This window comes from Triticum aestivum, chromosome 1A, assembly GCF_018294505.1.
Source record: "Triticum aestivum cultivar Chinese Spring chromosome 1A, IWGSC CS RefSeq v2.1, whole genome shotgun sequence".
Lineage (NCBI taxonomy): Eukaryota > Viridiplantae > Streptophyta > Magnoliopsida > Poales > Poaceae > Triticum > Triticum aestivum.
This window is the reverse complement of record NC_057794.1, coordinates 178,386,412-178,410,034: the sequence shown is the minus strand read 5'-3', so window position 1 is coordinate 178,410,034 and position 23,623 is coordinate 178,386,412. Positions and strand designations below refer to the sequence as shown.

General features: G+C 42.9%; 1 protein-coding gene across 2 annotated transcripts; it reads right to left on the bottom strand.

Annotated features, from left to right (window-relative positions):
• Positions 1–984: 984 nt before the first annotated feature.
• LOC543175 (serine/threonine-protein kinase EDR1) lies at positions 985–13,287 on the bottom strand. Of its 2 annotated transcripts, none has more exons than XR_006418828.1 (13): positions 12,836–13,287; positions 11,554–11,970; positions 10,455–10,558; positions 4,632–5,827; positions 4,345–4,385; positions 4,077–4,145; positions 3,858–3,958; positions 2,899–2,977; positions 2,720–2,818; positions 2,559–2,627; positions 2,408–2,457; positions 1,330–1,514; positions 985–1,232 (listed from the first exon to the last, which is right to left on the bottom strand). XR_006418828.1 is itself a non-coding variant. In XM_044464964.1 (13 exons), the coding sequence occupies exons 1-13, from the start codon at positions 13,181–13,183 to the stop codon at positions 1,103–1,105; spliced, it is 2,880 nt and encodes a 959-aa protein (XP_044320899.1). In that variant the 5' UTR covers positions 13,184–13,286; the 3' UTR covers positions 985–1,102. The 2 variants fall into 2 exon arrangements, 1 of the variants encoding a protein (XP_044320899.1); XM_044464964.1 differs by having other exon boundaries at positions 1,330–1,506; positions 12,836–13,286.
• Between the last annotated feature and the right edge of the window lie 10,336 nt (positions 13,288–23,623).

Below are 23,623 nucleotides of genomic sequence, written 5' to 3'. Positions count from 1 at the left end.
ACGCGTTTCGGCAACTTAGGGACGGTTTGACATCGACACCATCACCACTCATCTTCGCCACGGACTCGCCATCGACAACGACCACTACATCATTTTGACACCCTCAACCGTAAGCAAGGACGGTAAACTCGACAACACCTTTGTGTACTTCCTTTTCATTGCATTGATAACCACCATAGACCATTTTGCGTACCTATCCTATCAAGACTTGTGCACATTAGTGATCATCATCTCGTTGCATAATAGGTACTGTTACGTAATACCTTAAAATATTACTGTTCAGAACTGTGGGAAAATGTTGTACACTAAAACTATCTAAATTCTTGCGATGCAATTACCCTTGAATAGCATTGAAAAATATGCAAAACATGTGAATTTCAGGAATTATCAAACATAAACAGCTGCTTGAAACAAATTTTAACAGCTGCTTGAAACAAATTTTAACTAAATGCACAGCCTCAACGAATCAAATTGAGTATTTTTATTTTCAACTACTACTACTTGGTATCTTTCCAACCAAAACACAAACTGAAGTGACCTTTATTTCAGTATGGCAGAAAGTAATCAACCACGCAATGCACACTGCTCCAGATTGCCAGCTTATTTGTGATGCAACTAACTCGTCCCACAGTTACACATTTCCCTCTCCCTGTCACTCCACAATCCACAGTTCCACCTAAATGTAGAACGGTATAATTTTCTCCTCTTGCCGTTTCATCTTATCCGCCTATATGTACTGTACATACCCCGCAGCAGAGCTTTTGCTTGCAACAGCGGGGTGAATGCTATCCTATGTTTTTAAGGCGACGCCTTACCGCCTTAGGGAGGGGGGGCGCTTTGGCGCCTAGGCGACGCCTAGGCGGGCGCTTTGGACGCCTAGGCGCCCAAAGCGGTCGATTTTCCAAAGCGGAGGGGGAGCGCTTCGGTCGCCTAGGCGTCGCCTTAGGGACGCTTTAAAAACATAGGTGCTATCTAGACTGGGACTGGGGCTCTCAATCAAGCCATGCATTTGCAGACTACTGGACCCGAATATGGTGACAAAATCATAATTACTGCTTATTCACACTTGGTGGGTGACAACCCCGGGGTAGAGATGTGCGGTTCACCGATATAAAGATATTTCATAGGGTACATGGTTGCTCGCTGTCTCCTGATGTGAAGGGATTACAAGCCTTTGCAATGTCTTCAGGTAGCTAGTTAATTGGATGAAAGAAGGACGCAAGTTTGGATCCCTGGCAAATGAAAATGATGGTAGAAAAACACGTGTAAGTTTGCATGTAAAGATTTTTCTTTAAAGAGAAGAACTTAGCTTATACTGAGAAAACTTACTTCTGCCAGCAATCACGTATAATTGATGCAACTATAGGATCTACTTCTTTTGGAATGTCAAGCCGTCGGTCCTGGAAGCCAACTGCGCCCACAACTTGCATTTGGTTCATCCCATGCCATGGCTTTCTTAGTGTTGCTAGCTCCCACAGGATAACACCAAAGCTGTAAATATCACACCTGGAAAACTTTCAAGAATGAGTGTAGTTGTAAATGTGATGTTTGCAGTGCGCAAAGAGAAATAATGGGCCAGTGTAGATATTAAGCTGAATTTTCACACATATCCGAGTTCTAACACATATAATAACAGTTCTTATTCATACAGGTCCTTCACATTTGATCGGCCACACATAGTTATGTGCTCTTTGGGGGGGGGGGGGGGGGGGGGGGTTACAATGTTTTATGAAGATCAGATCATTCGAAGGCATGAGCCCCTCAAACGGTCTAGACCACGAAGAGAGAACTGGGGAACAGGTGATCTCACATGACAAGTTATCAGCTTCTAGACAACAGCCTGGCGCCATGACAGGATACAAGTGATGTAAATAAATCTAAAAATGCTACATGGTACATGCAACTAAACTTAGATCACAAAATACCTCACCAAACTTAGCAATACACCTCATAATCCACAGTACCTAGTTACCTACTCCCTCCGTTCCTAAAAATACACTCATTTTACTCCGTATGTAGTCCGTATTGGAATCTCTAAAAAGACTTATATTTAGGAACAGAGGGAGTGCATAATAACCATCCATCTCTCTATCACAACTTGTACTATAATGAATGGAGAAGAGAGACTTAGACAAGCGGAGTTTGTGGAATTTGGAATATCGTAGGAGCTACAAATAGCATGTTTCAGAAAGATAGCAATGTACTTGCATGACAAATCACAGGTATGAACATGACCAGCAGTTGACCAACAAAGGCATACTTAGCACATACAGCATTTAGCCTTAAGCTTATTTAGGTCAAACTGAGATTTTATCTAGGCTAAACTCAAGCAATGCATACGAAATTTGTGAAAATATTAAAAGCTCGCAAATATAAGTATTTGACAAAGACCTCAAAGATCACTTACTTCTCATTGGATTGCTCATTCCGCAAAACCTCTGGTGCCATCCACTCAGGCTGGTATAAGGGGAAACGACAAATTTTAACAGAGGATCAATTTAAGTTTCTGTAAGAACTAATATACAAAAGTCATTCCACAATGACTATTAATTACTTACAGTCCCGGCAGTGGATTTTGATGACAAAAATGTACTGTGCTTCAGACGTGAAAGTCCGAAATCACAGACCTGTGTAGATGTACTTTGTTAGCTAACAGTAACAACTATCTAGAAACTAAAGGAATAAGAGTTCATGCTTTGGTCCTGAAGCAGGTAGATACCTTCACAGTCCAATTATCGTCAACCAGCAAGTTTGGTGATTTTAGATCCCGGTGAACAATTGTTGGTACACTGGTATGAAGACAATTCATGCCTCTGGCCTACAGAGAGAGCATAATCATAATATGGACATACACATGGAAATAAACATGAAACTATAACATCCAAGTTTCACCATTACCACATCAAGGGCCATTTTAATCCTACGCTTCTCGTCGATTTGGCAATTAGGGCGATGAATGATCTTATATAAGCTTCCCCTGAAAGAAAATAACAGTTAGATGAATGTCAATGTTGAAATGGGAACTGTTTGATTCATCACCGGCCAAAACAGAAGTGTTGAATGGAATGGTAATAATAGGTTCGACTTATAAACTGTCTGCTTCACAATACTTGGTACTTCCAAGTCTTATTCACAAGATCTATCCCAAAATACCAAAAAAAAAAAATCAAAATGCCCCTATCAAACCTACAATGCCCCCTACTTTATTACACATTTTTTACGTGCTCGAGATACTACTTAAGGGTCCTTCCGTGTACTTCGACATGAAAAATATTGCTTAAATATGCACATTAATTAAAAGCTTCACATATTATGAAAGTGACATAGTGCATAACTGAACATTATTTTGTGGAAATTTTCAGTACATTTACATAGCCCAAGGAATGATGTAAAATCGTAAAGTAGTTACTCCATTTCGGGTGTGCAACTATGCATGTACAGTGATATTTTTCACACCATGCAACTATTTGTCTTCTCTCCCTTTATTTATTCATCACCACACAGGCACACACTAGCACACAATGTATTCCCTCTCTGTCTCTGTTCCAAAGAAATTATGGGAGGGTACTCTTCTCTCATAACATTCTCAATTTATCAGCTGTGCATTAAACATCTCCAACCTTAATCAACGGCCAGAGTACGTACATACATTAATGTAAAGCTGGGTGCCATAATGTTATCTCATTCATTACATGCATCATATTCAGCATTCTCTCATTCAAAATTTTAAACATGCATGTAGTATTTGCATTGTTGCATCAGTACCCACTATAACTGGTGCCCCGTTATCTTGACCAAGCTAAATGACTACACATGTTATGTCCTAGCTCATATGTAAAAACACAAACTTTCAATACCTTGGAAGATATTCTGATACAATAGATAAGTGTGGAGGCCGTGTTACTGCACCCATAAAGAGAACAATATTTGGATGACGGAGCCGACGCATAATCCTCACCTATTAAATGGAAAGATATCTGGATTAGCAAAGGTTTCAACAAAAGTGAAATCAAATGACGGTAGAAGTTCAATTTTCAGGAAAGTATTGGTTATAAAAAGCATCATCTTTCACCTACTTCACAACGAAATTCCTCTAAAGCATCACCATAGAACTCTTGATCCAAGAACTTCTTTACAGCTACTTCCTGTATATTAAAAAACGTCAAATTTACCATCATGATAAGCAGACCCATCAGAAGAAATAGCAGAACAGACCATGCTTTGAAAGGTTATCTGTATGTTACTTTTCAGTTATGTAATCAGTTGATAATGCTTGTAAATGAGCTTTGGAGCACTAAGCTCAACGGTATCTTCCAATAAAGTTAAACAAGACAAACTACTTACAGTTCCATTCCAATCAGCATGGTAGACTTCTCCATATGAACCTAAAAGTTGCAAGAAATGCTCCTTTAGTCGCCATATGATACAACATAGGAACAAAATGGTTCATATCACGCAACAGACAAAAGGATTATACATGCTTATGATTTTACAGTACAAGAAATTTAGAGTATGTTTTTGTGCTCAGTGCAAACTCCTTGTCAATTTGTATGGCAAGTGACCCTGCAACCTACATTCAACTCAATAAGTGAAAATATAACTAGACGATAGGTCAAAATGGATTTATGTACCTATGCCAATTCTTTCATCGATTACAAGATCTTCCCAAAGGATTTCACATTCAGACACTTCATCCAACACCATGTCAGCCTTATTTGATCCAACTTGGGATGGAAAAACACATTCTATGCTCTGCCTTGGCCTGTCCATGAATCTGTCAAGAGGGGACTTTCTTGGATCAGGATATAACATTTTGTGGTCATGACTGCCACAATTTTCCTTGTGCTCATCCCTTTCGGGAGTAAATCCTTGAGCATTTTTAGAAAGTTCACCATCAAATCTAGAATAGATGGGACCTTTTCCCGGATCATTATGAGGGTCCTTTTCTGCAACTTTCCCGATTCCGGATGTAGAAGCTGCATTCATAGAAGAGGTACCAAGCATCTTGTCATAATAAAGACCAGGTGGCACCTGTGATCTGTCAGGGCACTCTCCAGTCAATGCTTTGGCCATAGCCGAGGTACCAACTATCTTGTTGTCATAATTACGAGCAGGTGCTGCATACACTCTATCGTTTAGCTCTCTAACATTGGAATTGTAATGCTTTGCAGTTGACAACGCCAACTGAGATGACGATGCATTGTCAGTGGCATTTCTCCGAGGAACTGACCCATCAGCAACATTGTATTGCTTGTTGTTGGAAATGTCATTGCAAGCAGACCAGTTTTTCATCACCAATGGCTGTTGAGATCTTACAGATGGTGGGACTACATTCTCTCTACGCCTTTGGAATTCATTGTTTCTATTATTTAATCCCTTGAATGCCAATGAGCTTTTCCCAGATTCAATAGCATTGAAAGGATCTAACTCCACAAATAGTTTTCGGGACTCTTCAGTTTCATGAGAGTCTGTAATCAATTGCAGATTCTTCTTCTGCTTGGAAGGAGCACTAGGCAAAGTTGATGTTTTACCTAATTGCATCCTAGGGTCCAATGTCCCAGGTTCACTAGCACTACTTCCAGCGGTCATTGTATTCTCATAGCTTGATAGATTGACTGAGATCCGATTATTATTGGCAAACATATGCCCTTGGTTACGTTTATGCTCTGACTGTAATGCAACTGGGTCATCTTCGATGTTACTTGCTGACTCCACCACCTGATTCTGACCCAATGTTTGACTGAAGTTGAATGGAGTACCCTTTGAATTAAAGACATCTGCTGGAATGAGAGTCCCTGGAGCAGCCATAACATCCACCAAAAACTCCCTGCAAATACAGACAACAAATCAGCAGAAGCAACTGACAATTAAACTAAAGCTTAATGTTTACAATAGGGGTGGATGGTTATTCATGCGTTATTTTGACACTCAGAATCTAGTCCTATGAACTATTAATAACTACTCCCTCCGTCCGAAAATACATGTCATCAAAATGGACAAAAAGGAATGTATCTAGAACTAAAATACATCTAGATACATCTCCTTTTATCCATTTTGATGACAAGTATTTCCAGACGGAGGGAGTAGTAAGTTACACGTGCCTCGCGAGTTACGATAAGCAAATATTGATATAACTTATTATAATAGGGTAACGTCCATATTCAGAGTCACATTTGCATTAAGTATGAAGTGTAGATTTGATTCCTATCATTCATATCGTTGAAAATCAAGTTGTAGCTAAAGAATATTCGATGGCTCTGTGATATATACTACAAAACTCAAGTTAAATATAAAAGAATAGCGGCTAAGTACTACATCTGAAAAGGCATTTAGGAAGATGTTATGTTGGAAAAAAAATATGAAGTTAAAGTACAGAATATTCCAAAACAAATGAGAATGTCTATGTTTTGTGTATATTGTGCATTGTGTTAGAAATGAAGGATCGAGTATGGAATGATGATATACGAGATAGAGTTGGGGTAGCACCAATTGAAGAGAAGCTTGTCCAACATCGTCTGAGATGGTTTGGGCATATTCAGCGCAGGCCTCCAGAAGCTCCAGTGCATAGCGGACAGCTAAAGCGTGCGGAGAATGTCAAGAGAGGGCGGGGTAGACCGAATTTGACATGGGAGGAGTCCGTTAAGAGAGACCTGAAGGATTGGAGCATCACCAAAGAGCTAGCTATGGACAGGGGTGCGTCGAAGCTAGCTATCCATGTGCCAGAGCCATGAGTTGGTTGCGGGATCTTATGGGTTTCACCTCTAGCCTACCCCAACATGTTTTGTGTTAGAAATAGGCTGAAGTATAGAAGTAGAGGGGAGCTGGGGAGCTGGGGCTGAACACAGGATAATTTGATTTCTGAAGCTGTGGCTTGTACTGCTGCGCTCAGGTCTATATATAGTACATGGGGAAGCCGGTTCCTAATGCTAAACCAACCATGCAGCTCTAGCAGCTGCTATTACATGCAAAGGCCAAATTGACTACTACTACCTCCATCCTGGTTTATAGGTCCTGAGAGCCAAAGCAGCAGGACCAAGGCAAAGTATCGGTCGTGGCAACAACCAACCAGCGTGGAGCACTCATGGAAAGAGAGCATCGCATTAATCGCTAGAAAATCGGGGCGGCCGCTTGCATCCCCCAGGTTTCTGTCTGAGGGCCACATGCATGCCCAGTCCTCTCTCATGTGGTTGCTGCATGCATTGGCTGGAAGAGAGAAACGAGAGCGTCCATTAATTAGGCTTAGTTAACAACTCCCGTGAATTACTCACATGCGGCCTAGTAAATCCGGACGCTGTTTGGTGGCTCAAGGGCTCTATAAACCCGGATGGATGTAGTAGCTGTCTAGATGCATACACTGCCCTACTTACTAAGGATGCTCCAGCTGACCTACTACTACTCCCTAGCTAAGTAATGCTCCTTCCGTACCAAAATATAAGACGGTCTTATATTTTGGTACGGAAGGAGCATTAAAAAATAACACAATGATTACTGCTAACATTCTCCCCCTGATCCTTGTGTGTCTACTTGGCACTGATCTTGACCATTCCAGTCCTATCCTATTTATTTCTGAAAAGAAATGGGGGAAAAAATTCTTGTCAATGTTCACAGCCGGCCCATTTGGGCGCTTCTTAGTTGTCCAACACCTAGGCACAGTTTAGCTCACAGACGCACATTAGGCCGGCCCATCCCGCACTTCCCCGACGCCTCCACCTCCATTCCCTCTCGCTCCTTTTCTCGTTTTTCTCTGCTTACCCAAGCAGGTTGCACCGCGCTCGCCTCCGCCACTCGGCTCCCCATCCGCCACTGGCCACCGTGCCCTGCCTCGCTCCTCTCTCCTTTCTCGACAGGCCAAGCGCCATGCCCGAGCTTGGCCGTCCAGCCACCGGTGCCGACCCTCCTTATGCGTCCTCCAACCGACACCGGCCATGGATCCTCCACCTCGAGCAGCACCGGCCCTCCTTGACTGAGCCTCGTCATCTCCCACTGCCCCATGCACCACCACCTCCACAACTCGACAAGCCAGACCCCCCCTTCACCTTCGTCTGCAACAGTAGTTTCGCGCCCCTGCCGCCCTCTTCCAGCGAGCAACACCTCCGCTGCCACGACGTACGACATGGGCCCGACTGCCACTGCCCGCTTCACCAATCACATCGTTGGATCACCACATTCTTCCCAGATCTGAAACCCTGCCATCGTCGCTGCCTCACTCGAAGACCTGGACCTCCACAAGTACCCCCTCAAGCCCCTCGCGTACCGCCTTGAGTCGCTCCCGCGAGCGACCGAGGGGGCGAACCCTAGCCGCCGCCGGGGCTAGTCCTCCTCCAGCTCCCTCCCTCGCCGCCGCCGGTGCGCGCCGCCGATCTGGTCGGCGTAGGCGGCGGCGGGGATTTCCCTTCTCCTCGCTCGATGTCACGCGGCGCGGAACAACGGCTTCGATGATGGTGTCATGTTGATCCAAGGCACGGCGGCACGGCGGCACCCGGCGGCGGCGTTTAGCGGGGCGGGTGGAGATCGGCTGGGCATGGCGTGGCGTTCCGCTTGGCGTGGCTAGAGGATGGAGGTGGGGCTGGCAGCGTCCAGCCCGGATCCGGTCTTGGCGTGGCAACGGCGACGGCTGGCCCGGATCCGGCCATGGTGGTGGCGGCGTCCCCTCTATCGAGGATGATAGCCAGGTGGTGGGTCCTTGTGGCGGATCTTGGGATCCCGAGTCCGGGCTCGTCGCAGGACCCGTGTGGCGGCCGGAGCTTCCTCCGGCATCGACGGCGCTTGATGCGGGATCGCGACAGCGGTTGTCATTGTATGGGTGACGACACGGCTGGCGCGACGGTGGGTGCTCCATGTAGTGCCCGGAATCGGGGTGGCGGCCCCTCTTCATCAACGGCGGCGGACTCCGGGGTCGTGTGGGCGACTCAGAGACAGGATCTCGAGGTAGTAACGGCCTTCTGAGGCTGGTGGTGGTATTCGACGTCCCTTCCATCAATAGATCGGGTTCGATGCGGCTCGGTAGATGACACATGTGCCTCTTTCGGAGTTGTCGGGCGATGTCTGTCGTCGGCAGGTGAAGCCACCGGTGGATGCGCTACCGGCGGATGCTACGCACGACATCTTATACGAAGACGTCAAGCCATGCCTGCTTCCGGCAGGTGATGCACGATGGCTTTGGCGGAGGTGTCATGTTTAGCCAATTGTTGTTGGATCGAAGGTGGTGCGACAATAGCAGGAGGCGGGCGGTATGGGACGTCTTTGTCTTCCGTTGTCTCCTTTGAAGGTATCCGCTATCGAGGCGTCGGTAGACGGATATGGACGGATGGTACAAACAACTTCAACGACGAGTTTATGCACTCCGGTGTTAACACAAGATCTCTAATCGGGCTATGTCGTCGCGCTCATGTGTCGTGTCCTTGCTGAAGGTGGTGGATTGAAGCTTGGCTTTGGGGATGAGAATCCGGAGTTCAACCTTGTGGTGGACTCAACCATCATTGGCGCACGTGCGGCGATTCCTTCTTGAAGGCGTAGCCTAGCAGTTGTGTATTTTTCGTTTATGTTGTGTCTTGTATCATAGGGTTAGTGGCTATCTGGGGGAGTTACTGTCGCAAGGTATACGGCCTCAGGGTTTGTTTTCCGCTTTATTTCCGGGTCGATGGTGTTCGGCCGCTGGATTTTGCACTGTTAACAATATATAGCTGCATGCATCGTTCTGATGCAGAGGCCGGAGTTTATCCTCTTTTTCGGGAAAAACAAGTACAATCGACCCCGAGCTTCAAACCACAAGAGTAAATTGCTCAGAACCACCGCATATGTGGCTAGGGTAACCAAAAAAACACCGCTTCTAAAGCAAATGAGTAGCCAAAAACATTGATTCAGTGTTTATGATTTTTCTCGAATAGGATCCGAAGATGACGTGAGCTACGAGCAAGGACTGACCATGTACCAGGCTACTTGTTCAACAGGCAAGCAAAACCTCGAACATTTCAACACATCCTATGCTTTCTCCCTACAATGTTGTAGTGAGTTCCGATGCCTATTCTCATGCATAGCATGATTATTGTCACCTGAAATTGCCTTACCTAGACTAAACAAAACTTGGCTTCAGTTTGAGTGGTTTGTTCCTCTGTATGAGGCACACCTGAGGTCTCTTAGGTTCGACATGCGTCGTCTATTTTTTTCTTCTATTACTTTCCAACTAATTTCTTTGTCTGTTGGCTGATAGTAGGACCCACACGACATAGTAAGATAGAGAGACGGCGCGGCTGGCAAGTAGTTTTCGCTAATTTTCATGGTCAACAGCCTTGGGCCGGACTGTAACAGTTCAGGATGGCATTTGTTGGCACGCATCTAACAGAATGATCATTTTTTAGCAGCTGAAACTTCTAGTGGCAAAACTGAGTAGTGGCACACAACTGGTGGCACAAATGATAAAACTGCTAATAATTGATGATTAAATATGTAAATACCTTTTGTCATCCATCTTTATTATGTTAATAGCGTCATCTTCAACACCAGTGTAATGACTCCCTTTAACCAGCTTACAAGGGATACCAACAATATCAGCAAGAATCTGCAATAACACATAAATGTAAGACATGAGCAAATATGCTCCATGATCATGCGCTAGTTGTCAAGCCATGTGGAAGAGAGTTCACACATATGCAAACAAATTCCTACATTACTTCACCAGGTTTGGTTATCTAATGTTCAAATCATTTACAAAAATCTAAGTGAACAAAGTCACTTCATAATTCTGCTTAAAACCAACAATATGGTTCCAAACTTATTTACCAAAGAAAATAAAAGATAAAATGCACCATTCGTCACTGTGCAAGCACTAATGTATCACTTACGAGCTTGCAGGTTGCATATCTAGATCCCTAAAACTGTAAGTGTGTCATAACTTATGGCATGGCAATGGCAAACTGACGAAGCTAAAATATCAGCATATGCTTGCTAAGTAATACCAAAAAAGATTAAGCCCAGGCATTATCTTTGTTGAAGTGTATATGTGGATTGCCTAGCCCTTTCCATTAGTCGGACTTTTGGTTGCGTTGGCTAGTGCATGAAGCTTAAGAATCTTATCTCCATCCAAGCAAATAGGAGTAGGACCTTTGTGACCACTTGTTTAGGGACATAAATGTATGTAAATTTTCAAGATCCAAGTGATACTCTTGCAAGTTTAGGTGCCTATGGTGCACTTCACTCTAAATAAAGGTAGACACTGTAATCATTCATGGGACAGTAACACAGTCTAATCCATAAGATGCCTCAAAGGAATAACATCACAGAAGGTGGCGGAAATAAACTGTTCATAGATACGACAATTTGCAGCATAATGACCAATATCCTTACTAAATTGCTTATGGATATAAACACAGTGCTAAATTTCTGGTTTAATTTGTTTATTACATAAAAGATAAAACATAAGCATTTTTGTTAAATTCTCATCTGTTAGTAGCCAGGAAGCAAGTGAAGAATTGGTCATGGCCACTCCACACGTCTTCCGTAACTTTGGGAGAAGGAACATTTTCACTCAGAGAGAGAGAGAGAGAGAGAGATGACCTTGAAAAGTAAGGCACGATGGCGAGACAAGCCTATCTCTATACTGCCAATATGCAGAAGGCTTGTCTGGTGTGATGTCCTCTGCTCAATGCTTTTGCTCAACCACCTAGTGATCATTTCATTTGCATCGATCACTGGACCACCCATGTGATCTGCAACAACTTCAGCTATTCGTCGCACCAATACTGTAATGTCAGGACAGCCCAACAGGCAGCATTCTGCTACTTCCTTCATCTCCTGCAGAGCATTATCAAATTTATAGTCAACCACAATTACTTCATATCCAAGATCCCCAATGCTCATCTGAAGCTCTGCCAGTGAAGGTATTTTGCCCTGCCCAGATGATCCCGCAGAGAGGCCAAATACGTCGTAGAATCCATCAATTACTTTCTCATTGTAATCAAGAAAGTTATAGTCCTAAACAAAATAGAAATTATAGTTAGAATGGACAGATCAACAAAGCTAGCACCAAAATATACAGAAATCAGAGGTGAACAACACCCGCTCATCAAGTGTCCTGTAACTATGAACAGGTAGTTGGCAATGAAGATCCTGCCTGTAAGATAGCACAAAATATTGCCTAGTGGTTTGCAAAACTTCCCCGACAAGGTGAGCCATTTCTATATGATAGTATCACTTTGGCATATTATGCTCAAAATGGATGATAGAAACGAATGAAGACCAAAGGATTTTCTAAAAGTTCAGTAACAAATGAGTCCAGGTCCAGTTTATAAGTCAAAAGCATGGCAAGGGAGAGAGTTCAACACATAAACATTGCGTGGTTGAAGGACACAAAACAACACAAGCAATTTTCTCAAGGAAGCATGGACACATTGTCGTGCCTGCTGTTTTGTCTCATGTGCATGTTTATGTCACTGTGAGCATGTTGTGTTTGTCTCTCCACATACGTTCATTCATGTAATCATCATGCAACTACAAGTGTCTGCTCAAATGAATGTGTGTGGTCAACCAAGCAATGCTGCAACCTTTATTTCTATGTTCATTTTTCAAACCAGAATTCATATTTACTCAATTTTCAATTTTCTGCTTGACATGATGGAATTTATCGATGGAAGTGTTACAACTGCAATAAGATCTCCAATTAGCTGAACCCTACCTTCTAAATGCTTATCTCACATACTGTTAAGCCTTGGTTCCCTAGAAAGGGATAAATTGGCCTTGTTTGGTGTTAATGCCTCCAGGAGATAATATATTCTAATACAAAAATGATTGTAGTCACCAGCAACTCTACTGAAGGAATTAACAGGATTTGGATACTCGCCCTGTAACGGCGGGAGAGCGACTCCGGGGTGTCTCCCCCGCCACGATCGCTGTTGGTGACCGGGTGGCCCTTCCCGAGGCTCATCAGCTTCGCCTTTCTGATCTGCTCCCCGTCGGGATCCCCAGCGCCCTCGGCGCCCGACGCCGACGCTGATAGCGCCAACGCCAGTTGCATCTGGTACTCTTCCTCCTGCAGAATGAACTCATCCCCTGCCGCCTCTGTCGACGCCACGGGAGGAGGAGGAGACGGCGCCTGCTGCTGCTGCTGCTGCTGCGCTGCAGCCGAATTCGACGGCCCCGCGGGCTCGCTGGATCGGTGCGACCACTTGGTCACAAACGGGATCTTCATGGCGCTCCCCACGAGCACCTAGGGTTTGGGTTTCGAAAATATTTCCTCTCTTGGTTATTTCAGTTTGGCGATGTGATCGCGGATGTTCTTTTTTTTTTTGGCCCTCAAAGAGTGCCCTTGATTTTATTTATTTGCAACCCAAACAGTGTACAGAGATCAACTTTCCAAAAGGAAAGGAGATAGAGTTTAAAGCTTGTTGAGCTTTACATCCAGATTTGCTGCATAAGATTGAAGAACTAGAGACAGCTCTTTGCATAAAAGCTTTCTTAGCTAGGAAATGAGCAATGACATTCCCATTCCTAGGTATAGACCTGACTTCACATGATGAAAGAAAAGAAGTGTGATTAAGAAATTCAGCAAGCATAGGTCGTATCCTCCAATCTCCTGGACTCTCTAAAAGGTTTTTTGCTTTAGCCACCTGGACAAGATTCCTGCAATCAGATAAGAAAATAGCAATATTCCATCCTAGAGCTTTAACCACCTCAGCCGACAGTGATAATCCAATAGCTTCAGCCTGCAAAACAGAGCAAACATTTTTTGCAGCAGCTTGAACAAATACAGTATGGTTGTTACTAACATTTCTAAGAAAAACTCCAAGACCAGCTTCTTCTTTTGCAATTTCCGAATTGTACGCAGCATCACTGTATGCCAAAAGACCTGCATTTTGGAACTGTATATTTTGAACGTGAAAAGGAGAAATATTATTGTTTGCAGGTTTGATGTGAGCCGCCGCCTTCTCCTCCATTAGCTCCGCATTTAGCATAGCGTTTGTAGCATATATAACCTGCATAATACTCCATTTTTTCTTATTAAAAAAAAGATCATTCCTCGCTTTCCAAATATTCCAAAGCAACGTGAAACTGGTATCCAGATCTAAGTCAGCATGATGAGAAGATAAAATCCTTTGACTCACATCAGAAGGATATAAGTTATGATTGAACTCATCGGACTTAAGACCAAATAGGAACCAAATAGCTCTAGTGAAATTGCAAGTAAAGAAAAGATGCAAGTCTGTCTCCGTCTCGCCGCACCTGCAACATTCCTTTTTAATGTGAGTAGAATACCTGGATCCCCTAAGCCCTGAAGCTAAAGCTCTTCTTAGAATTCTCCATGCAAAGGTTTTGACTCTTGGAGCCAGGTTTTTGCTTTTCCAAACCTGATTGAGAATAGAAATTTCAGAATCTGAAATAGGGTGACTTTGAGATTGTAACCTGGGTTGGGCCTCCTGCATCAAAGCTTTATAAGCACTTTTAGTGGTACACTCCGCATTAGGGGTATGAATCCAACATAAAGTATCGTCCATATTAGCATTAATGATAGGAGTTTGTAAAATATTTCTCTTGAAATTATCATCGAAAAAGATATTAATTTTATCCTCATCCCAACTCTTACAATTTGGTTTCCAAAGATCACTAACAACTTTAGGACAAGGGATACCTAGATTAGGTTTAAGGTGATCATAAATATTGTTCCAATCATTGCACCAAGGACTAGTCCAAATACAAGTATTACCATTAGCAATTTGAGTATGACTAGCCTTGCTAATGAAAGGAAGAACTTTGAGAATAGAGGACCAGAAAGCAGATTTAGGAACATTGCCATTCACTTTCCAAATAGAAGAGTTATGAAAATATTTGGCTTTGAGAACTTTCGTAACAAGAGAATTAGGACTCTTAATAACTCTCCAAGCCATCATAGCAACCATAGACTTATTCATCATATAAAGATCTCTAATGCCTAGACCACCTTGATGCATAGGTTTGCAAATATCATCCCAAGCCCTAAAGCAGATAGGTTTGGAAGCATTATCCTTATCAATACCTGTCCACCAGAACTTTCTATTTATGGAAGTGAGTTTATTAATGGTGGATTTACTTAAAAAGATATTAGACATGTAATACACAGGAAGGGAAGCAAAAACAGATTTAATAAGAGTGAGTCTTCCTGCATGAGACAACCTGTTAGCCTTATAGCAATTAAGTTTAGCTCTAAACTTATCAATAATAAAATTATAAGCTGCAGGTCTATTTTTACCAGGTAAAATAAGAGGATGGCCAAGATGAGTAGTATTACAATCCATATTAGGAGCAGGAAAGATATTCTTAATTTGGTTCCTCAAATTATCATCAGTATTTTTACTAAAAAGTATGGTAGATTTATTCCAATTAGGAGTTTGACCAGAAACAGCACAAAACTGATTAATAATAAAAGCAATCGTATTGGCATCATTATTATCTGCTCTGCCACAGACAATCAGGTCGTCCGCAAACATGAGAGAGTGGATAGGGGGGCAACCTGGGCCTAATTGGATATTGCTGAAATGATTGGCATTTAAAGCCTCATGCATTGAAAGCGACAATTCATTGACTGCAAGAATAAAAAGATACGGTGACAGGGGACAGCCTTGTTGAATGCCTCGGGATCCCTTAAAACTGCCAAACGGTTGCCCATTAATGTTAACAGAAAAGGTGGCAGAGGAGATACATTCCATGATTAAATCTATGAAATGACAATGCAGCCCTTTTTGGAACAACGCCCTTTTGATAAAGCACCATTCAATTCTGTCAAAAACTTTGGCCAAATCTATTTTAAGCATAAAGGCTTTGTGCTTCCAGGATTTAAGCAGAAAGGAGTGAGTGATTTCTTGAGCAATAACAATATTATTAGTAACCCTCCTGCCTTGTATGAAAGCTTGCTGAGACTCATGAATATAATCAGGTAGAAGATCTTTGAGTCTATTGGCCAAAGTTTTGGTGATAATTTTATAAACTACATTACAAAGACTAATGGGCCTGAAATCTTGAGGAATTTTAGCATTTTCTTTCTTTGGAATTAAAGTGATACAGGTTTTATTAAGCTGAGGATGAAGCTTACCCCTTGCGTAGAAATCTTGAACTAATTTGGTTATGTCTTCTCCTATCCACTTCCACGCTGAGAGGTAGAAGGCTACATTCAGCCCATCTGGTCCAGGATGCATTCTTCTTCATTCCTTTATTTGGTCCTTTCTTAAATTTGGTTTCTTTTTTGGCCCTGAAAAATATTTTCTTCCTTTTTAACACACAAAATTTATTTTGTTCCCTTCATGACACTTCTGTGAGTTTTGGCGACTAACATCGTGAAGTGCAACATGAAAGGTCGCTTTTACCCCTGCTTTAGCTCACTGGCAAAAAAAAACCCATCACACATTCTCTGCTGAGCCCACCCAAGCGCTAAACGTAAGGCGGTAGCGGTACGTCCATACGAGGCAAATAGCGACGGCAGCGTGAGGATGAGAGCATACAACCTTACACGTACAACTGCTTTTTTTTAGAAAATGCATGCACAACTGCATGTGTGTGCGCCTTGCACGTACAGCTACATGGGCCTATAATCCAAAAAACAAAGCTGGATAGGCCCATGGACGCACGGACGTCGGACCTGCAGCACCCATGGATGCACGGACGTCGGACCTGCAACACCCATGGCCTCAAATCCTTTTTTTGTGTGGCAGGAATCTGGTGAGCTCAAATCTGTTACGTGGTACTGAAATACGTGGAGTAGTAGATTTGGTTTCATTAATCATGTAGTCAAAAGACAAAACATATCACATCACGGCTGCTTTTGACTTGTAAATAATTTTGATTACATAATATATCAGGGGTAGAATGATCTTTTTATGTTATACTTAACATTGTTATGTGCCAAAATTAATGAAAGTGTCATATAGGAAACAAAATAAAATTTGTGTGTCAAAAAAGGAAAAAAAAAATTTTAAGGCCAAAAAGAGAAGCAAATTTTAAGAAAGGGCCAAATAAGAAATTCTCTCTTTAATGAAAGTGGTGTCGATTGATGTGTGCTGAGCAGTGGCGGCTACGGGTGGGATTTCTTTTTCATGGTAATACGTGTCCCATTTGTATCATAAAGAATAAAGTACAAGTCACATATGGTCGACATGACAAAACTAAAAAGATAGCAGAATATTTTTAAGCTTAACACCAACGCCCGTCATCTGCCTCCGACACCACCACAACAGTCACCGAAGAAAAGAATAACGGATCACCTCCTCATCGGAGCTCGACGCAGTTCCATCGCTGATATGCAGCTTTGCGGACCTCCAAGGTGGCTCACCAAAAGTGAAGTCATTGTCGTTGAACGAATCAGACCGGGGCAACACCCCGGACACGCCATCGAACTCTAGATCTGGCACCCTACCACGACTAAGACGCCGAAGGAGAAAACCGTACCCGCCATCCACGAACCACGAACCGAGCACACGTTCCGTCTTCCAGATGTCGTCGATGCCGACTACAATCTGCATCCACTCCTGGACTACCTCTCAAGCTCCGCGTCAACGCTGGAGCAAACGTCGTCGCAACGGCAGAGCCCGAGGACACAGGTCCACCACGAGGATGCCGCCACCCCCACGCCATCCTTACTTGAATGGGCTAGTTTCCAAATCCATCCCCAACCATAGGACTGATGGCCTCGTCAGGGAAGGATCCGAAGAATCTTTATTCAGTGTCATCATCGTCATCGCCGAAGCCAAGACGATGAACAGCCTAAAAACCTAGACTATAATAAGGGAGTAAAAACGATTCACGCGCGTGGGTCCGGCGACCCCCCTACCATAGACGACCGAGGTCGCCGGTGGAGGGGAGCCGCTGGAGAACGGCGCTGAAAGATGGCCTCTCCTGGCAGCGGCTAGGGTTCCAACCGCCAGGGGTTTCTTTACGAGAGCAAGTAAATTGGCTACGGGTGGGATTAATGAAGCATATCTATAGGAGTAGTGATTATACTAATATACGGACGAGTATTTGCCAAACTTTTTTGAACACAGTACATACGCAAGCGCTCATATAAGTGTGCATATACTCACACATATGAATGCACACACGCACACCCTATCCCTATGAGCACCTCAGAGAGACTGAGCCAGCATATGATCTTGAGATTTTACGAAGTCACCCTAGGCGCCTCGTAGTCGACTGGATGTCTTCTCCCACTGAAAGCGTATCAAGAAAATCCTGAAATAAATCCAAAATAAATGCTAGCACCAGGACTTAAACCCTGGTGGGCTGAGAATACTACTGTCCACCTAACAACCCAACCACAGGTTGGTTCACGAGTATTTGCTAAACTATGAGTAACACGGCTGCAGCCGGTGCATACAAAGTGCTCCTTTTTTTCTTGAATACGCTAGCCAACCTTTGGTCCTTTGGTTGGATGGTTAGAGGGACTGTGGTATCGCCAGCCCACCAAGGTTTAAGTCCTGGTGCTCACATTATTTCTGGATTTATTTCAGGATTTTTGCCGATGTGCTTTCAGTGGGAGGAGACGTTCCCATTGACGACAAGGCATCTACGGCGACTTTGTAAATTTCAAGATGACATGTCGGCTCAGTCTCTCGGAGGTGCTCATAGGGGTAGGGTAGGGTGTGTGTGTGTGTGTTCATAGAGATGAGTGTATGCGCGTATGTATGAGCGCTTGTGTCTGTACTGATGTTCAAAAAAATATTTTTATAGAAGATTAAGGTTAATTTAGAACAGACTTATAGAAGATATAGAAGATGTGAATATCCTTACAAGTCACGCACACGCCTCCAACACTAATACAATATGCCTACTCTCTCACAAAACATTGTAAACATCCTACTCCAACACTTGCACATTCCCAATCCGCTAACTCTCCTAGGATAATATTCTTTTAATTCATGTCTCATCTTGATTGATCTGTTTTGTTAATGCTCGTGCATTGCGTTGTTTCCATGAGGCCCAAGCAACTGCAATGGTGAGAGTGTTGAAGCCTCGCTTGTCTGCTTTGTTAAAGCTTCGCCTAGCTTGCAGCCACTAGCCAAGAAGGTTCTCATGCTGATTCGGACACTGTACATCCAGGTGTAGGGCGTCCTGGCATAAACACATTGCACAATGATATGGTCATCATTATCCTCATCTTGTAAGCATGTGCAACAAGAGTAGGGATGATCTTGAAATCCATGTCTAGATCGCCGATCAGAAGTCCACAAATGATGTTGAGCAGCTAGCCATGCAATTCTTTTGCACTTAAGTGGCACCCAGCTTCTCCAAATGCACGTTGCAAAGGCTGATATCATCAATCCCACGCATAAACTTTGGTATGTAGATCTAGCAATGTAAATGCCAGAAGTGTCACACAACCAGGAGAATACATCAGTGGTCATCGGATCCCTGTGAACTGTGTGTATGGCATGGTTTAGCTGCATTAGTCACAGATGTGTCATGAAGGATGGGTCGCCCACGATATCCTGGGTCCATATGTTGCTTTCCAATGCTTGGCTGGTTGTGTGCCTGTTTCTTATGTGTGTGTCCACACAGCTCAAGATCATCGAAGCTATGTCAGCACTTGCGAACCCATGAATCCATATGTCTCTCCAAAACATACATTGGTTTCGTCACCAACTAAGATACTGACCAGACTATCAAACACTTGCCTCGCATCCTTATCTTTAGTATTGGGTTCTTGCCATGGCCTTGTTGGGTCAGTTCTGCAGAGCCACTCCCATCTCACTCGCGGCGGTAGAGCCTGTAGTTACAATTTCTTCGCCTCAAGACCTCCAAAGCATGTGGGTCTACAAATGCTATTCCATGTGATGAGGCATTAACCTCCATTAGCGTTCTCCTTGCCTGCCCAAAAAAAGATCTCATCCATCGCTCCAACTATTCAAAACCCAAATCGATGCATCCATGACCATGAAGTGGTGGATTGGTTTAGCTACAATGACAGACTTGACTAGGACTGGATGACCCGGCCTACTTGCAAAAAAAAAGACTAAACGACCAGGCCTCTGGAATAGACCCCTCTGCTAGCCTGGAACGAATTTCTTTGTCTAGTCCAGCAACGGCTGCCATTTGGCTCTAGTAAGCTGCCTAATTGCAAGTTGCAGTCCCAATGCCTGCATGCGAATTCAGCAGTGTTGCACTGGAGCAATGTCGTGACTCTTTGCTGATCCAAAGCATTGCCGCAGATGAGAATAGCCGAGGATTTTCAACTTTTCATGAGTTTGTTATGCTTGGTCAGCTCCCTTTGTTCAGACTAATTCTTTTTAATTTTTTGTAATCATGATCGGAAGCTATAGGATATATGTAACAGCCCGAGACCGACGTTTATGCCTTCTATGTTTTCGTTATCGTTGTGTTAATTATTTGTTTGTTGCATTCATCATCGCATCATTTTCATTGCATTAGTACTCCATTGCTGTCATTTTTTAAAACTTGCATCTGTTCATAGTTGTCGCTTCTCTCTGTTGTCATCATTAACCATTTCGAGATCAACCACACTTTCATGCGTCCGCGACATCGTTAAAATATTATTGCCTAAATGGGTATAAAATGTTCTCGGCATGGGTTGAAAGTTGGTGTACGGTCTTGTTATATTGTAGGTAGACCGCCTGCCAAATTTTGTCGCATTCGGAGGTCTTTTGATACCCCAACTATTAAACTATAGTGGCACTATAGCCGGTCAAATTGTCGAATGTTTTTGGAATAAACCTGTTGTCCGGCCTCTCTTCTCTTCCCTCTCTTCTCAACCCACACACCCTATTCAGCCACAACCAGCCCACCTAGCCTACCCCTCCAACCAAAGCCATCAGATCACGATCAGAGGGCTGCGAAAACCCCTAATCCCCCAACCCTAGACCCCTGCCTATTTAAGTTGCACCTTCCTTCCAAAAATGGAACCCTAAGCCTCCTCCCTCGTTTTCTATGCCCTCCAGCCGCACGCCGCCACCACCTCCTCGTGCGGGCCTGATACATCTCCAATGTATCTATAATTTATGAAGTATTCATGCCATGTTTACAACAATTTTATATGCTTTTGGTATGATTTGAATGGAACTAACCCGGACTGGCATTGTTTTCAGCAGAACTACCTGGTATTGTTTTTTGTGTAGAAATAAAAGTTCTCAGAACGGGCTGAAAATTTACAGTGATTTTTTGTGGACCAAAAGAGACCCATGAAGCTTCGAGGAAGGACCAGAAGCTTCACGAGGAAGCGACAAGCCTGGGGGCACCCCTTCCCCCCAGGGCGCGCCTACTGAGCATGTTGCTCCCTCGTGGGCCCCTTGACGTGAAACCAATGCTAAAAATCCTATAAATACCAAAAACCCTAGAAAGAAACCTAGAACTTCCGCTCCGCCGCCGCAAGCCTCTGTACCGTAGTGATCTCATTTGTAGCCCTATTCCGGCACCCTGCCAGAGGGGGGAATCATCATTGGAGGCCATCTTCATCATCCTGGTGGTCACCATGACGAGGAGGGGGTAGTTCACCTTCGGGATTGAGTGTATGTACCAGTAGCTATGTGTTTGATCTCTCTCTCTTGTTTTCTTGATTTGGCATGATCTTGATGTACCGCGAGCTTTGTTAACATAGTCGGATCATATGGCGTTTCTCCCTCTCTATCTTGTTGTGATGAATTGAGTTTTTATCTTTGAGGTTTCACTATTATCGGATTGAATACTTTTTGGATTTGAGAACACTTAATGTATGTCTTGCATGTGGATACCCGTGGTGACAATGGGGTGTTCTATTGAGTCACTTGATATATGTTTTGGTATTCAACTTGCGGATTATCGTGACATTGGGGTAATCTATGCATAGGGGTTGATACACGTTCTCGTCCTTCTTTCTTCGGTAGAAAACTTGGGGCACTCTTTGAAATTCTTTGTGTTGGATTGAATATTATGAATCTAAGATTGTTTGATGCATATCGAATAATCAACTCACGGATACTTGTGGTGACATTGGAGTATCTAGGTGACATTAGAGTTGGTTGATGCGTATCATACGGTGTTATTTTAGTACGAACTCTAGGGATGTTTGTGACACTTATAGGATGGCTCAATAGATTGATCGGAAAATATAACTTTGAGGTGGTTTCATATCCTACAACAATTTCATCTTATGTTCTCCGCTAAATAAGAACTTTGGAGTGATTCTTTGTCGCATGTTGAGGGATTGTTATATGATTCGATTACGTTAGCACTGTTGAGAGATTGCGGTAGTGAAAGTATGAACCCTAGGCCTTGTTTTCAAGCATTGCAATACCGTTTGTGCTCTATTTTATCACTTGCTACCTTGATGTTTTTATATTTTCAGATTACAAAAACCTATATCTACTATGCATACTACATATCACCATCTCTTCACCGAACAAGTGCACCTATACAATTTACCACTGTATTGGATGTGTTGGGGACACAAGAGATTTCTTGTATTTGATGGCAAGATTGTTTGAGAGAGACCGTCTTTAGCCTACGCCTCCCATGGATTAATAAACCTTAGGTCATCCACTTGTGGGAAATTTGTTGTTGTCCTACAAAACTCTGCACTTGGAGGTCCAACAACGTTTACAAGAATAAAAGTTGTGTAGTAGACATCAAGCTCTTTTTTGGCGTCGTTGCCAAGGAGGTGAGTGCTTGAAGGTATATATTTAGATCTTGCAATTGAATCTTTTAGTTTCTTGTTTTATCACTAGTTTGGTTTATAAAATAAAACTACAAAAAATGGAAATGAGGTTGCCTCAAATTCTTCGTCTTTATAATGTCTTCCTTGAAAATGATGGATCGGAAAATTGTGCCATAATAATAGAAGAAGAATTCGATAAAATGTTTGGCATAAAATATTTGAATGATAAGCATGATTGCAATGTTGTTAGTATGATTTCTATGAATATCCATGATGCTAATGATATGCAAAGCCATAAGTTTGGGGATGCTATGTTTGATGAAAATGATCTTTTTGGTGCCCCAGGTATTGATGATAATATTTATTATGATTACAAAGACGAAAGTGGGTTTGGGAGTGTCAACTTTAGATAATTATTATCCCACTATTTTGGAGGGTGTTAAATCTTATTATAATGATAAAAGTGGATTTGGAGAGGTCGTGACTTTATTTAGTAATGATTCCACTATCTTGGAAGAGGTTTCAATCGATTATGATGAGAACATTATTGTGATGATACTTATGTTATAGAAAGTAGTGATAATGATTGTCATAATTATGAATATCCTTCTGCTAAACATTACTCTTTTAATGTGGAAACAATTTATAATATTCGAGTTTCATATGATACTCCCACTATTACGAATGAGAATAAATTTGCTTATGTGGAGAGTAATGAAAATTCTATGCTTGTGGATCATGAAAGGAATGCTCTATGTGATAGCTATACTGTTGAATTCACTCATGATGATACTGAAAATTACTATGTGAGAGGAACATATGCTTCTACATATCTCAATAATATCAAGTTTCCTCTCTATGTGTTTAAATTTTTGAAGTTATGATTGTTTTACCTTCCTATGCTAGTTGATTCTTGCCCCCATAAGTTGTTTGCTCACAAAATACCCATCCATATGAAGTGTGTTAGGCTTAGAATGTGCTTGCCATGTGATTTGTGATGCTCTCTTGCATGTTTCAATTACT

What these genes read in the sequence shown, in the direction of transcription:
- LOC543175 (XM_044464964.1), bottom strand. Translation starts at nt 13,183, where the DNA reads ATGAAGATCCCGTTTGTGACCAAGTGGTCGCACCGATCCAGCGAGCCC. An exon ending in TAGAGGAATTTCGTTGTGAA is followed by an intron (nt 3,959 to 4,076) that starts GTAGGTGAAAGA and finishes TCCATTTAATAG; the next exon opens with GTGAGGATTATGCGTCGGCT. An exon ending in ATACGTGATTGCTGGCAGAA is followed by an intron (nt 1,233 to 1,329) that starts GTAAGTTTTCTC and finishes TTCATTTGCCAG; the next exon opens with GGATCCAAACTTGCGTCCTT.